Source organism: Schistocerca cancellata, chromosome 1 (assembly GCF_023864275.1).
Source record: "Schistocerca cancellata isolate TAMUIC-IGC-003103 chromosome 1, iqSchCanc2.1, whole genome shotgun sequence".
In the NCBI taxonomy this organism is placed as follows: Eukaryota; Metazoa; Arthropoda; class Insecta; order Orthoptera; family Acrididae; genus Schistocerca; species Schistocerca cancellata.
Window position 1 is genome coordinate 1205947896 of NC_064626.1, and position 15872 is coordinate 1205963767.

The 15872-nt window shown below is 43.6% G+C and overlaps 1 protein-coding gene across 1 annotated transcript in view; it reads right to left on the reverse strand.

The window, feature by feature from the left end:
• The window catches only part of LOC126142041 (lachesin-like), a 703294-nt gene that overhangs the window by 306150 nt on the left and 381272 nt on the right, over positions 1 to 15872 (reverse strand). The window contains exon 3 of the mRNA XM_049915285.1: positions 10552 to 10658. Coding sequence (XP_049771242.1) covers positions 10552 to 10658 — 107 coding nt within the window. The remainder of the gene's footprint in view (positions 1 to 10551; positions 10659 to 15872) is intronic.

Below are 15872 nucleotides of genomic sequence, written 5' to 3' on the forward strand. Positions count from 1 at the left end.
AGCGTCGAAACATCGATGCTGTCGATGACCTCCTGAATAGCTGTTTTCAGGTTAGGGGGTTATTACTGTACAACTTGTCTTTAATATAGCCCCACAAAAAGGAGTCGCGTGTGTTGAGATCCGCAGGATATAGCGCCCAATCGAGACCCATGCCAATCTCCTCTGGGCACCCAGAGCCAAAATGTGTTCCCCAAAGTGTTCCTCCAGGACATCAATGTCCTGCTTCCATGAGGCTGACGTCCGTCTTGCTTAAACCACATTTTGTGGAAATCAAGTTCACTTTGATAATGGGGATGAAATCATCTTCCATAACCTTCGCGTTCGTTTCTGTAGTTACCGTGGTATAAAGGATTATCGCACCGATTATTCCGTTACTGGACTTTGCACACCACACAGTGAACCATTGAGTCTGAAGAGACTTCTCGATAACGAAATGTGGTTTCTCAGCCCCTCAAATGCGCCAGTTTTGCTTATTGACGAGCCCTTCCAAATGAAAGAGGGTTAAACCAAGCCATGCGCATACTAATGCCCATCATGCTCTGTGGCCAACCGTGCAGTTTGAAAGTCCTAACGCAAACTCATCAGAAGTTATATGTATGTTAGAAATATCGACCCTGGCTGTTGAGACACTTGTCCTACTGTAACACAAGGCGGTGAATGGCTGTCCCATAAAGAGTTCCGAACATACAGCTGGACGTCGTCGTCCGAGGTGAATCGTTTGCCCACTCAGACCATTTTAAGGAGACCAAAAATGGCGTAATCACAGGAAGAGAGGTCCGGCGGACTGTATGGAGGGTGGACGAGAACCTACCATCTGAATTTCTGCAGGAGTGCCGCGATTGTATTGTCCGTATGAGGCTTTGCATTGTCGACGGAGAAGGCTGTAATTTGCACGCCAGCCCCACTACTGGACGTTCATTGAGTGGGACAGGTCTCCTTTTCAGATGAATCACGTTTTCTCCTCCGTCGTTTGATGGCTCTTGGTGCGTACTGGATGAAGGTATGGAAGTAAACACACTGCAACAATAGTTGGAAGCGAAATGGTCTGGGGAATGTTTTCGTGGCATTCACCGTCATTCTGGAAGCCACAGTGGATCTGCATACGTATGCATCTATCTTTTGGGACCATGTGCATCCCTACATTTAGTTGCTTTCTCCTCGGCACAATGGCATCTACCAGCAGGACAATACAACGTGTCACACAACCCACAGCGTACGTGCGTGGTTTGAAGAGCACCGGGGTAAGTTTGCATCACTCAACTGGTCACCAGACTCCCCATTTTTAAACCCAATCCGGTCATGTTGGCTCGTTCCATGCTTTTACGTCGTTGGTTGCTGGCGCAATCCGCCTCCGTCTAGCCGCCAGGTGACGCCTTGGTGGCCCTTTAGTAGAGTCTTTCGCTGTAGTTCCTTGGGCAGCTTGTTCACCACATTGGCAGTCAGTCGTTCGTAGTCTGGGCGAGAGAGAGATAATAGCATATGCGACGTACGGCGGGCTGTTTCGGGTGCACGATTCTCTAAGCGGCCGGTCGTTGCTAAGATCGTGTGGGTCAGCAATATTTGGGCCTAATGTCGGGGCATCCGATTTAACCTGCATGAAGGAGGGATGGATGCTGATGTGGGTGTTGGAGTGCTGTTCAGTTTCTAATGCCGTCTGTTCTGCTTTCTTGCGGGTAAGGTATTCGTTACTTGACTGCCGCATTTGCTGGCGTGTTGAAGCTGCTCCCTCTACGCTGCATTGCCTGTGTTTCACCATCACTCAGCTTCAGGAATTGAATTTACCTTTTGGTGCCTCTGTTTGACATTATTTTAGTGCCACATTTGTTTTAAAATTTCCTTTAAATACGACTTGTTCAATCCCTGCTTATTTGTCATCTGGGTTTGAAATTAACTGTTATATGTTCTAGGGCCGCTGCGTGTGTTTGTCGTAACTGAAGTCGAAATTGAGTCTGATTTGTATTTTCAGATGTTGCATCCTTGACTGAAGTAGCTACTGTAGGTTTGTCTACAGCAGTGGCAAGCAAACGCTAGCGACCCAGTGAATCGTGGCTTTATCGTGTAATTGGGTTTCATTGCTGTGGTGAGATTTACCCTTTCAGGGAATTAATATTTACTGTTTTAAATATGATTACGATCGTAATTTCTTGAATACTAGCCTTCAAGATTTCCCTGTTACCTTCGAAGCCACTTACGTTCATGTGAGTGACGGTTGTGTGTGATTATTACATTAAGCTGTTACATTTTATTGTAAGATAAGTGGGAGAGGGAAAATTCGATTTTTAGATTTTAGCATATATGAAATGCCTGGAATTTCCCGCGTTAGACAGTTTTTGTTTTTTATAAATACTACAATTTTTCCTGAGACATGATGGTTTTTCTAACGCTCTGTTCAATCTGGCATTTAAATGCCACGCCTTCCTTTTTACGCCATGCAGAGATAATGCACAGCATTCTTTTACTCCTCGTATATTATTTCACGCTTCTATTGTTTTATCGCTTCAATGTTTCCTACCCTGTATCTACTATCGATATACTTGTCTGTAGCACTCACAACTTTACGCAAACGTCGCTGCTCTCGGATAGTTAAGTGCAGGCCCGCGGCCACTGCTATGTCCTGGTGAGAGGTAATGCCTGAAACTTTGTATCCTCGGCTTGGCCATAAGAAGAACTGTAGGGAATTTAGAAAATATGAAAAATGCTGTATGGGATATCTTTTCCCATAAACTTTCCACAAAAGAAAATACAGTGCACGTTCTTTGCCCAAATGATCCTGACACTTGGTGCAAGTACAGGAGAAGTGCCAGATATGACCACAAACCTTCATTAGCTGCATCAGTAATGAATGAAACTAAACCCACATTTAGACGCCTTTGTAAAGAAACCTTGTTGAAGAAATGTCTTCATGGGAAAACCCAAAATTTAAATGAATGTGTTACCGAAAACTGTATTTGTTCAGCTTGCAAGCCTCAAATTTGGTGTTTGTGATGCTATTTTATGCTTCACTGGTGGTGTAATTAGAAAACTGGGTGTTTTGGAATTATTGGGCATAAAATATAGTGGAAATACTGCAAAGTCCTCGGTGCAGATAGATAAAGAGAGAATCCGCAAAGCAGATATTGCTAATTTAAAATGCACAAAAGAAACCGGACGGAAAAGAAGAGGGAGAATAAAAGAATAGCAGTACGATCAAAAAATGGAAAATCCGGGATGAAATGTAACAATACCGGAGAAGGAGAGTTTCTACGCACCATAGAGCGGAGATGCTGAGTCGCGATAAGCACAATAAAAAGATTCACACAATCATAGCTTTCGGCCATTAAGGCCTTTTTCAGCAGTAGACACACATACACACACTCACACACACACACACACACAGAGAGACACACACACACACATACACGCAACTTGCACACACATCTGTAGTCTGAGAGAGCTGAGACCACAATGACTCAGATGATGCTGAGTATGGTGCAGGGAAATATTAGTGGTAAGTAATTCCCATTAATAACTATGCTAGAATTGCAATATTAAACGTTAAATGGATTTTTCTCAAAACTACATTTTTTTTTTTTTTACTCTTATTTCATAAACTAATGCGGTTAGAAATATGAAATTTGATCAACTTGTACTGCACGTGGTAATAAGTTATTACAAGTAAATTGAGAACCACCAAACAATCAGAAATAGTTTTTTTTCAAAACCATAAGAGGTATTGTGTTCATTTTATTTGTAAATTGAGGCGTATGTGTTATATAGAGCAAAAAAATCATTATTTATCACTTATAGTTCTTTTGATAAGTGTACCTACTCAAAGGGTAAAATAGCATTAATAGAATAGGGATACAAATTGCCTTCCGGCTCCCCTTAAGTTAATGATTAATAATTCTTTTGTAAAATTCTGGATGTTCCATGTAAGGTTTGGTCAGAGCTTGAGGCCACGCTCACGTTGAGCTTTTGTCTTGGTCTGAGCGTTTTGATATGTTCCACGATTATTATGCACCATTAATATGTTGGCTCGCTTTGCCTTGATCTTCTGAGATGTTCGTAGCGTTTGGCGGCGCTACTCAGGGGCCTTACTTGTTGCCAGCCGGTCCACCGGGCGCAGCCTGTCCGCGTCGACTGTGTGCGTGGCGCTTCCCGTCTCACCGCAGCCTCTGAGACGTTGGGGCTTGCCATGGCATCCCTCGTAACTTGAGTTTATACCTCGTAGCAGTTGGGCGTTAATTTACCCAGCAGTGTCCGTTATTTTTCGATCTTATTCAGACCTGGCCTACCGTACCTGCCCATTCTGTGGTTTCTCTGTCTAAAGTTTGTTTTTTTAACGTAATAGTTCCAATACTGATGTAATGCTCATTTCTTGCATGGTATTTTACTACTTTTCCACGCCAGTATCTTGAATATGCCAAAGAGCCTTCCCTTGTGATTAATTATGTGATTCACTTTGGTCAGCGTTATAAGAAATTTGTGTTGTGGACTGACAAGACAGCCAGTCCACAGTGACGGGTAACCGAAAGGCACGCGTTTACACACGCCGGCTGGCGTTAGGTCAGAAACAGGATACGTAATGAATGCTATAAAGAAAAGTACGTAGCTGCGGGAATACTTAACTTTAATCCATCATTTGTATAGAGCATTCTTGATGATACAAGTGAGACTCTCTCTAGAAATGGTTAATGGCGCCTTGCTAGGTCGTAGCCATGGACTTAGCTGAAGGCTATTCTAACTATCTCTCGGCAAATGAGAGAAAGGCTTCGTCAGTGTAGTCGCTAGCAAAGTCGTCGTACAACTGTGACGAGTCCTAGTACGTCTCTCTAGACCTGCCGTGTGGTGGCGCTCGGTCTGCGATCACTGACGCGGGTCCGACATGTACTAATGGACCGCGGCCGATTTAAAGCTACCACCTAGCAAGTGTGGTGTCTGGCGGTGACACCCCAATTTGTCTTTTTATTTGTTTATATCGATATTGTGTGTTGTTTACTTGTAAATCTGAAGTGAACAGTTTCCATTTTTAAAGTATGTCTTAGCAGTGCTGTATATTTATGGTGGTAAGATTGAATAAGAAGAGTCAGTGGGACCGTGTTTTACCAGACAGCTGCATTATAACATTTATCTGTGCAATAAAATCTACATCCACATCTACGTGATTACTCTGCTATTTACAATAAAATGTCTGGTAGCGGATTCAATGAACCTCCTTCATCCTGTATCTCTACCGTTCCACTCTCGAACGCCACGCGGGTAAAACGAGCGCTTAAATTTTTCCGTACGATTTCTCTTATTTTATCGTGATGTACATTTCTCCCTATGTAGGTGAGTGCCAATAGAATGTTTTCGCAATCGGAGAAGAAAACTGATGATTGAAATTTGACGAGAAGAACGCCTTTGTTTTAATGACTGCCACTCCAATTCACATCTCGTGTCTGTGACACTATCTCCCCTATTTCGCGATACTACAAAACGAGCTGCCCTTCTTTGTACTTTTTCAATGTCATCCGTCGGTCCCACCTGATGCGGATCACAGGATTGGGCGGCCAAGCGTGGGGTGTAAGCAGTCTCTCTAGTATACCTGTTGCACCTTCTAAGTGTGCTCTATCCACAATATTGTTGAACTCTTGTGAAGTTACAAATGACTTGTGATAAACAGCCTGCACCTTTCCGTGGTGCATGTTCTATTATCCTGAGACGTCCACTGACATTTCACGAATCGAGAATATGTTGAACGATCTCGATCGTACTGTTCGCACCATGGATCCTGAACCCAGAAAACTTGTGCAGCTGGTCGCAGCACTGGAGTCGTCATGGCTCCACATGTGTGTCGGTACCTTGCAGAACCTCACTGACTCTCTTGCTGCAAATGGTTCAAATGGCTCTGAGCACTATGGGACTTAACATCTAAGGTCATCAGTCCCCTAGACTTACAGGGTTATTACAAATGATTGAAGCGATTTCACAGCTCTACAGTAACTTTATTATTTGAGATATTTTCACAATGCGTTGCACACACATACAAAAACTCAAAAAGTTTTTTTAGGCATTCACAAATGTTCGATATGTGCCACTTTAGTGATTCGGCAGACATCAAGCCGATAATCAAGTTCCTCCCACACTCGGCGCAGCAAGTCCCCATCAATGGTTGGTTGGTTGGTTGGTTTGGGGAAGGAGACCAGACAGCGTGGTCATCGGTCTCATCGGATTAGCGAAGGAAGTCGGCCGTGCCCTTTCAGAGGAACCATCCAGGCATTTGCCTGCAGTGATTTAGGGAAATCACGGAAAACCTAAATCAGGATGGCCGGACGCGGGATTGAACCGTCGTCCTCCCGAATTCCCCATCAATGAGTCCGAAAGCATCGTTGATGCGAGCTCGCAGTTCTGGCACGTTTCTTGGTAGAGGAGGTTTAAACACTGAATTTTTCACATAACTCCACAGAAAGAAATCGCTTGGGGTTAAGTCGGGAGAGCGTGGAGGCTCAAATGGCTCTGAGCACTATGGGACTCAACATCTTAGGTCATAAGTCCCCTAGAACTTAGAACTATTTAAACCTAACTAACCTAAGGACATCACACACACCCATGCCCGAGGCAGGATTCGAACCTGCGACTGTAGTAGTCCCGCGGTTCCGGACTGCAGCGCCAGAACCGCTAGACCACCGCGGCCGGCTAGCGTGGAGGCCATGACATGAATTGCTGATCATGATCTCCACCACGACCGATCCATCCGTTTTCCATTCTCCTGTTTAAGAAATGCCGAATAAAATAAACTGCGCATACCATCGCCGAATGGAGTTAGCAGTTGGTGGATCTTTGTTGAACTTCGTCCTGAAGTGTCGTTGCACTGTTATGACTGACTGATGTGAGTGCATTTCAAGCACGACATACGCTTTCTCGGCTCCTGTCGCCATTTTGTCTCACTGCGCTCTCGAGCGCTCTGGCGGGAGAAAACTGAAGTGCGGCTTCAGCCGAACAAAACTTTATGAGTTTTTCTACGTATCTGTAGTGTGTCGTGACCATATGTCAATGAATGGAGCTACAGTGAATTTATGAAATCGCTTCAATCATTTGTAATAGCCCTGTAGAACTACTTAAACCTAACTAACCTAATTACATCACACACATCCATGCCCGAGGCAGGATTCGAACCTGCGACAGTAGCGGTCGCGCGGTTCCAGACTGAAGCGACTAGAACCGCTCGTCTACTCCGGCCGGCTCTCTTCCTGCAAATCTCGCAGCGATAAGCACTGCAAAACATGCTTATTCGGGCTTTTCACAGGTGGTCACATTAATGTGACATGACAGTGTAGTAAATGTGCTTGAGCGACCTCCGTGTTTTTGTCAGTGGAGTTCAGGTTCGCCTGGTGCAGCATCGACACCGGTAAGAAACATCAGGGAGCGTCACCTGTTAGTGCTTCCTGTATTAGCAGGTACATCCTTCCGGCGTACCTTGCTGTGTCAGTGACACAGTGACTGGACACAACTGCGGTTCCCTCATCCTGCACAGAGCACAGCAGACGGCACTCACGGGCAACGCCATTCGTCTATCGACCGCACAGCAGCAGCTGTTGTTTTGGTGGCGAGCGCTTCAGTTTCCGCTACGCAGCACACCGCTCGTGACAAGTTCCGGCCAACTACTGCGGCGTGACGGCTACCTCCGGCAACTCTAGCTGTTCTCTCTACTATTTAGTGTCCTGCAAAATAGCACTGCGCTGTTTCTGATACCGCAACACAGTTGTCACCACTGAAATATTTTTCCTTTGCTTTTTACACATACAATTATGTTATTTTTCAGCCTGAGATAACAATATAATATTGTTCAAATATTGGGAAATACATTGGTCGAAATAAATTTCGCATATTTGCTGTAACTTTAAAACTGAACGTTTTGATCCAGACTACGTCCGGCAACTCGAGCTGTTCTCTCTTCTATTTAGTGTCCTACAAAATAGCACTGCGCTGTTTCTGATACCGCAACACAGTTGTCACCATTGAAATATTTTTCCTTTGCTTTTTACACATACAATTATGCTATTTTTCAGCCTGAGATAACAATATAATATTGTTCAAATATTGGGAAATACATTGGTCAAAATAAATTTCGCATATTTGCTGTAACTTTAAAACTGAACGTTTTGATCCAGACTACGTCCGGCAACTCGAGCTGTTCTCTCTTCTATTTAGTGTCCTACAAAATAGCACTGGGCTGTTTCTGATACCGCAACACAGTTGTCACCACTGAAATATTTTTCCTTTGCTTTTTACACATACAATTATGTTATTTTTCAGCCTGAGATAACAATATAATATTGTTCAAATATTGGGAAATACATTGGTCAAAATAAATTTCGCATATTTGCTGTAACTTTAAAACTGAACGTTTTAATCCAGGAATACGTTACTATATCAGTACGTTGGTTTGTTTGTAATTTAATTATAACGGAAACAGTATGTTTCTATCGTGAGGGGGCAGTACGTACAGTCTATGGCAACAGTGTAAACTGTAAACATTGCAGTACTTGCACAGTTTATTATCACGAGAGCTGTGCTACTTCAGGATGGTTTGGAAAGCATTAACGTATGATCAGATGCTCTGTATAGTCATTTCATAGAATACTGAACAAGTTTCTAGCGACAGAATCAGCTCTGCTTTGTCACAGTAGTAATCGTGGGAGAAAAAAGTAACAAGGGTGCAGGATGAATATCTGTGTATGGCAGCTAGTAGACACCGTCAACACAATGCGATGCGTCCACGGCGGTAGTTAACAGCTATAGGGGTGCAATTCTCAACACAAATGGTTCCAAACAGGTTCGATAATCTGAGACTAGACCTCGGTCACAAGACCTCACAAAGCTCTTTGTCTAATTGTGACCTAGTCAGCAGTGTGACATAACGCTTTTTTCTGACGAGATCAGTGTCAGTCTGCACCTTGACAACGTTTACACCCTAACTGTATCGTAGCCCGCCATCCTTAGCGGTTCAGTTACGTTTTGGTGTCGAACCAAGTGTGGTCGTAGGACAGCCCTTGTGCCAATTCCAGAGAAGATGACTGGTGTGAAGTATCGGGACGACCTCCTTGCACGCATCGTGGCACGGTTTGATGACTCCTGTTGATGGTCGACAGTGAACGCCCTCATCGCCACACTCTGGTGGACACCTTACTAGCGGAGCTATCGTGTTTGATGGTGCCGACAACCACACCGCAAATGAAAGCGCCAGATCTGTTCAAGTATCAACGCCAAATGTCAGACATGTCTACAACGAATAACAGTCGTCATAGATTTTGGCTTCCTATACACAAGTGAACATTGTGAAGCACGAGTGAACATTGTGAAGGGAACTCCATGCAACTGACATTTGGAATTGGGTACCACTTCATTGCTCACAACGCCACGTGGGGCAGCACATTTTGAATGGACTGAATAACACAGAAACTGGTCCAGTTGAATAGAGGCTTGTAGAGGCTTCCAGTGTTCCAGTGGGTCTCTGTTGTGCAAGGCATCAAGTGCCCGAGAGCCCTGTAAGGCGTTTATTCAACTATGCATGAAGGATATAAACCAGGCCAGAGGCAGTTGTGTGGTGTTTTTCGTAGCATGTTTGGGTGAGTCATACTCATGAACAAGGATGCTTGTTTCACCACTCTGGGGACCAAGTGTTGTCCATTCTTTAACATCTACATCTTGGATATGTAGTGAACCCTGCTGTATTAGAAATGTTTCCATAGATCACATGTACATGTTCCTGGTTTGAGGATACGTGAGCACCACACCTCAACACCAGCTAACCCACACGGCCTAAATCCTGTAGAAGTTCTCAGTACTACTAGTGTTTGGCACAGTGTATGAAACGTACCACTGCAACATGCTAAATCTGACAGCTGTAAGGGATAATATGAATACCGCGTAGCTGAAGGGACTTCTTCTCCACAAATATGCAATTTTTTCAAGACCAGAGGCGATGTTACAAGATAATAATGCGGTACCTCCTGGGCATGACTAACTTTTTCTTCGATGTACTTGCTATGAGAGCTACTTTTTTCTATCAACATCCGATCGGTGGCAAAATGAATACCACAATGAAAACCAATACCATTTAGTTCTCAGCATTTAGCTACACCTTCCAGTTACCTCTCTCCATGATCGCCATTTCCATTTTCCCGATACCCTCGTGAAAGAAGGCAGCCGCCTGTGTTTACCAGCTATTCCTTACATTGGTATGGGGCTGGTTTTCTGAGCCAAAATGCAGCCCAGAACTGTCAGAAGAAGGATATGCATGGCAGTTGCGTTATGTGGGATGCATACAATCAGGCGAAGCACCTGCACAGAACTTCGCGTTTGGCGGGAGCCTCTATGTAATAGGCGTTTCTGGGCTCACTCCGAGCTCAGAACAGAAAAGTGCAACTTGACAAAATACACGGGCATACTAGGGTTGTTGCCCAACACACCAGCGCAAAGCTTCACCGGATTTCCACTGTTGTTTTCATTTCGCTACCCATCGCAGCCTGAAAAAAAGTTCCTCTCATACTGTGCGCAGTGGAAGCAGCAGATGGCCGCGTCACTGACCTTGAACTCGCCCAGGTTGTCGACGACGCAGGAGAGCGACGCATCCCTGCCCAGCGCGGCCGTCACATTCTGTATGGGCTCCACGAACCGCGGGCCGTCTGTCAGCGCTGGAATTGAAAAGAGAAACGCCTCACAGACACTGCGCAGCACAGCCACGGAAATCTGGCGCGGCGGGCGCGCCGCCTGAGAAACCACACAGTGGTCGCAAAATTGTTGCTGCAGTGTAGTAATGACAAAAACACTTCTGCACCTTGCGAATTATGGCATTACAATCGTCACAGATACATTTGTCAAAATCATTCATTTACTACAATTCTTACATGGCCAGTTTTCAAAGGCATCAGCCGATTTCAGACCTAAAACCAAAGAAGAAGAAAAAAACAGTAAAACGTCTTTACATACGTTTTACGTATAAGATATGTAAAATACATTTAATATTACGGAATAATGAAATTCTCATCCATATACAAGGTGGTCCATTAATCGTGAGCGGGCCAAATATCTCTCGAAATAAGGGTCAAACGAAAAAACTACAAAGAACGAAACTTGTCTAGCTTGAAGGGGGTTGGCCCGCTAGATGGCGCTCCCATAGGTCAAACGGATATAACTGCGTTTTTTTTTAATAGGAACCCCCATTTTTTATTACATATTCGTGCAGTCTGAAACCGCGCGACCGCTACGGTTGCAGGTTCGAATCCTGCCTCGAGCATCCATGTTTATGATGTGCTTAAGTTAGTTAGGTTTCAGTAGTTCTAAGTTCTAGGGGACTGATGACCTCAGAAGTTAAGTCCCATAGTGCTCAGAGCCATTTGAACCATTTGAACATATGCGTGTAGTACGTAAAGAAATATGAATGTTTTAATTGGACCACTTTTTTCGCTTTGTGATAGGTGGCGCTGTTACAGTCACAAACATATCGTTCACAATTTTAGACGAACAGTCGGTAACAGGTAGGTTTTTTAAATTGAAATACAGAACGTAAGTACGTTTGAACTTTTTATTTCGGTTGCTCCAATGTGATACATGTACCTTTGTGAACTTATGATTTCTGAGAACGCATGCTGTTACAGCGTGATTACCTGTAAATACCACATTAACGCAATAAATGCTCAAAATAATGGCCGTCAACCACAATGCATTTGGCAATACGTGTAACGACATTTCTCTCAACGGCGAGTAGTTCGCCTTCCGTAATGTTCACACATGCATTGACAATGCGCTGACGCATGTTCTCAGGCGTTGTCCGTGGATCACGATTGCAAATATCCTTCAACTTTCCCGACAGAAACAAATCCGGGGACGTCAGGTCCGGTGAACGTGCGGGCCTTGGTATGGTGCTTCGACGACCAATCCACCTGTCACGTAATGTGCTGTTCAATACCGCTTCAAACACACGCGAGCTATGTGCCGGACATCCATCATATAGGAAGTACATTGCCATTCTGTCATGCAGTGAAACATCTTGTAGTAACATCGGTAATGTTCCACTTGTCTCAACCATCGGGGATTTTCCGTCGCCCAATAGTGCATATTATGCCTGTTTACGTTACCGCTGTTGGTGAATGACGCTTCGTCGCTAAATAGAAAGAGTGCAAAAAATCTGTCATCGTCCCGTAATTTCTCTTGTGCCCAGTGGCAGAACTGTACACGACGTTCAAAGTCGTCGCCATGCAATTCCTGGTGCATAGAAATACGGTACGGGTGCTATCTATGTTGATGTAGCATTATCAACACCGACGTTTTTGAGATTCCCGATTGTCGCGCAATTTGTCTGCTACTGATGTGCAGATTAGCGGTGGCAGCAGCTGAAACACCTACTTGGGCATCATCATTTGTTGCAGGTCGTGGTTGACGTTTCACACGTGCCTGAACACTTCCTGTTTCCTTAAATAACGTAACTATCCGGCGAACGTCCCGTACGCTTGGATGATGTCGTCCAGGATACCGAGCAGCATACATAGCACACGCCCGTTGGGCATTTTGATGACAATAGCCATACATCAACACGATATCGACCTTTTCCACAATTGGTAAACGGTCCATTTTAACAAGGGTAATGTATCACGAAGCAAATACCGTCCGCACTGGCGGAATGTTACGTGATACCACGTGCTTATACGTTTGTGACTATTACAGCGCCATCTATTACAAAGCGAAAAATATGGTCCAACTAAAACATTCATATTTCTTTACGTACTACACGAATATGTAATAGAAAACGGGGGTCCCTATTTTAAAAAAAGAAACGCAGTTGATATCAGTTTGACCAATGGCAACGCGATCTAGCGGGCCAATCATACCGCCATCTGGTTTCCCCCTTCAAGCTAGACGAGTTTCGTTCTTTGTAGTATTTTCGTTTGATGCTTATTGCGTGAGATATTTGGCCCGGTCACTATCAACGGACCACCCTGTATACTGTACAATCTATTGTAACGCCTCCTGGTGGCAACTGAGTAACATGACACACCGGTGAGCAAACTGGACTGGTATTCTCGGGGACGACGGTTTAAATCCTCGTGCAGTATCCGGATTTAGGTTTCCCTTGATTTTGCTAAGTCGCTTCAGGAAAATGGCGGGATTGTTCCTTTCAAAAAGCGGCGTCTGTTTCCTTCCTCATCCTTTCGTAGTTCAATCCGTCGACGGAATGTTAAAATCTAGTTTTCCTTCCTTTTCTCTCAGCCGTTTCAGCTATACGGTAAAGATAAAGAAATGAAAATACCGGAGCAATTTTCAACAGCTGTGATGTTAGTAATTTTTAAGTGTTTAAAAATGCCTCGTTTAGCATTCTTTTTTATTTTTTATTTTCTTATTACTTTTTATTTCTTGTTTATTTTTTGACAAATGAAGATTCCTACACAATAGTACATCCAAATTTCATAGAGTGGCTATACGTCCGCAATGTTAGAGGCTAATTGAACTGCCATGTTTTCTGAAATAAAAGCTGTCAGCTAGAATCCACAGACCAACAAAATTTTATCTAGTTGCCTTTTGAAAACAATTCCCTGATTTAAATAACTATTTACTACTGAATATCGACGTGCGTCAGAATCCGTCGCTGTAGCATACTGGCTGATACCTTTTACTCCAGAAAACATGGCACTTCAGTTTGCCTCAAACACTGCAGACGTATAGGGACGTACATCCACTCTATGAAATTTAATCTCTTTGACTATATCACTCTCTGGGTATTTTAATCTCTTTGAATATATCGTTCTCCGACTATTCTGGTCGTTGTAGTAGACGGACACATTTGTGAGCATTAGCGTTAGGAGACACATAATTACTGTGACGGAGCACTTAGCGGCCTTCAAACAACTGATTCTTTGAAAGCTTATTTATCAGGCACCAACGAATTACGACCTAAAAAAATTATGTGAGCCTAAAGTTTAGGCAACAGCAAAGACAGAGAGCTTGATCGCACATTGCCTGCCTAGTAGAATGTAACGACAGCAAGACTTGAGTAAAACTTTAATTAATTTCAACCCAATTCCGATTGACTTCAATAGAAATCCAGAGAACAACAATCCCGACTGAAATATTTAGCCGGCCGCGGTGGTCTAGCGGTTCTAGGCGCTCAGTCCGGAACCGCGCGACTGCTACGGTCGCAGGTTCGAATCCTGCCTCGGGCATGGATGTGTGTGGTGTCCTTAGGTTAGTTAGGTTTAAGTAGTTCTAAGTTCTAGGGGACTGATGACCACAGATGTTAAGTCCCATAGTGCTCAGAGCCATTTGAACCATTTTTTTTGTTGAAATATTTAGATTAGTAGCCAAATCCAATAGCGCAATTCGTCTTCGACGAATAGATCGATAAAGCAAATATCATTTGAAAACATTTCGGGTATTTGACTGTCTTCATTCACTGACACTCTAGTACAATATGACTGTCATTAAAAGGCGATACGTAAATTACGTCATATAACGGGTATTGAAATAGCTATTACGTACCGTGTGAAACCGAAAAACAAGAGAATTGAAGCATTTGAAATGTGATGTTATAGAAAAATGTTGAAAATTATGCTGCGCGGGATTAACCGAACGGTCTACGGCACTGCAGTCATGGACTGTGCTGCTGATCCCGGCGGAGGTTCGAGTCCTCCATCGGGCATGTATGTGTGTGTTTATCCTTAGGATAATTTAGGTTAAGTAGTGTGTAAGCTTCGGGACTGACGACCCTAGCAGTTAAGTCCCATAAGATTTCACACACATTTGAACATTTTTTTAAAATTATGTTGACTGTTAAGGTATGGCATGTGGAGGTTCTCTGCACAATCGTCGACGAAAGGAATATGTGGAAAACATTGTCAACAAAAAGAGACAGGATGGTAGGATACCTGTTAAGACGTCATGTAATAAGTTACTTGGTACCAGAGGGACCTCTGCAGGATAAAATCCGTACAGGAAGACGGAAACTAGAGTACATCCAGCAAATAATTGAGGACGGAGGTTGGAAGTGCTACTCTGACATGAAGAAATTGGCACAGGTGAGGAATTCGTTGCAGGCCGCATCAAACCAGTCAAAGGACTGATGACTCACAAAAAAATCTTTTTAATCACTTCTTTTTTAAATATATGATGTGTGAGTACATAAGGAAACCAGCCGGTTTCATGAAAGTAGATTGTTTCTATAAAAGCAAACTACAAGTTCAGTTTTATTTACTAAGAGCTAAACAGACTACACTATAAAAAAGTAACAAAATTCATAATAAAATAATAAAAAAAACATTGGTCAATAGTCTCCTCTTCGACTTACTATTTGTTGACGCTGTAATCGTTCATTTCACAGCTCTTTCAGAATTTGGTAGTAGAATCACCGATATGGCTGCCATGCGCAATCACCGACAGCAAGAAGGAAGATAAGTGTTTAATGTCCAGTCAACAGTGAGGCCATCAGAGACGGAGCACAAACTCTTCTTAAGGAGGGATGAGGGAAGGTGGAGGAAGGAAAGCGGCCGCGCCTTTTCAAAGGAACCATCCCGGCATTTGCCTGGAGCGATTAAGCGAAATCGCAGAAAACCCAAATGTGGATAGCCGGACGGGGATTTGAACCGTCGTAATCTCGAATGCGAGTTCATTGTGTTAACCACTGCGTCTGTGACACGAGACTAACGTGTGTTCGTTTGAGCTTTGAAGAGAGGAAACAGGGTATTAGAACGTAATCATTTATTGAAGCACCCTGCATGTATCGTGTGAACCGGCACTTTCTTAGATACGAGACCAGGGTAAATATTGAAGTATTCAGCCGTAATAAACTCATCCACATTCAGATATTTTGCCAGCAGCTCCATGTTTTATACCTCATCGGTTTTGTACATCGGGAGACT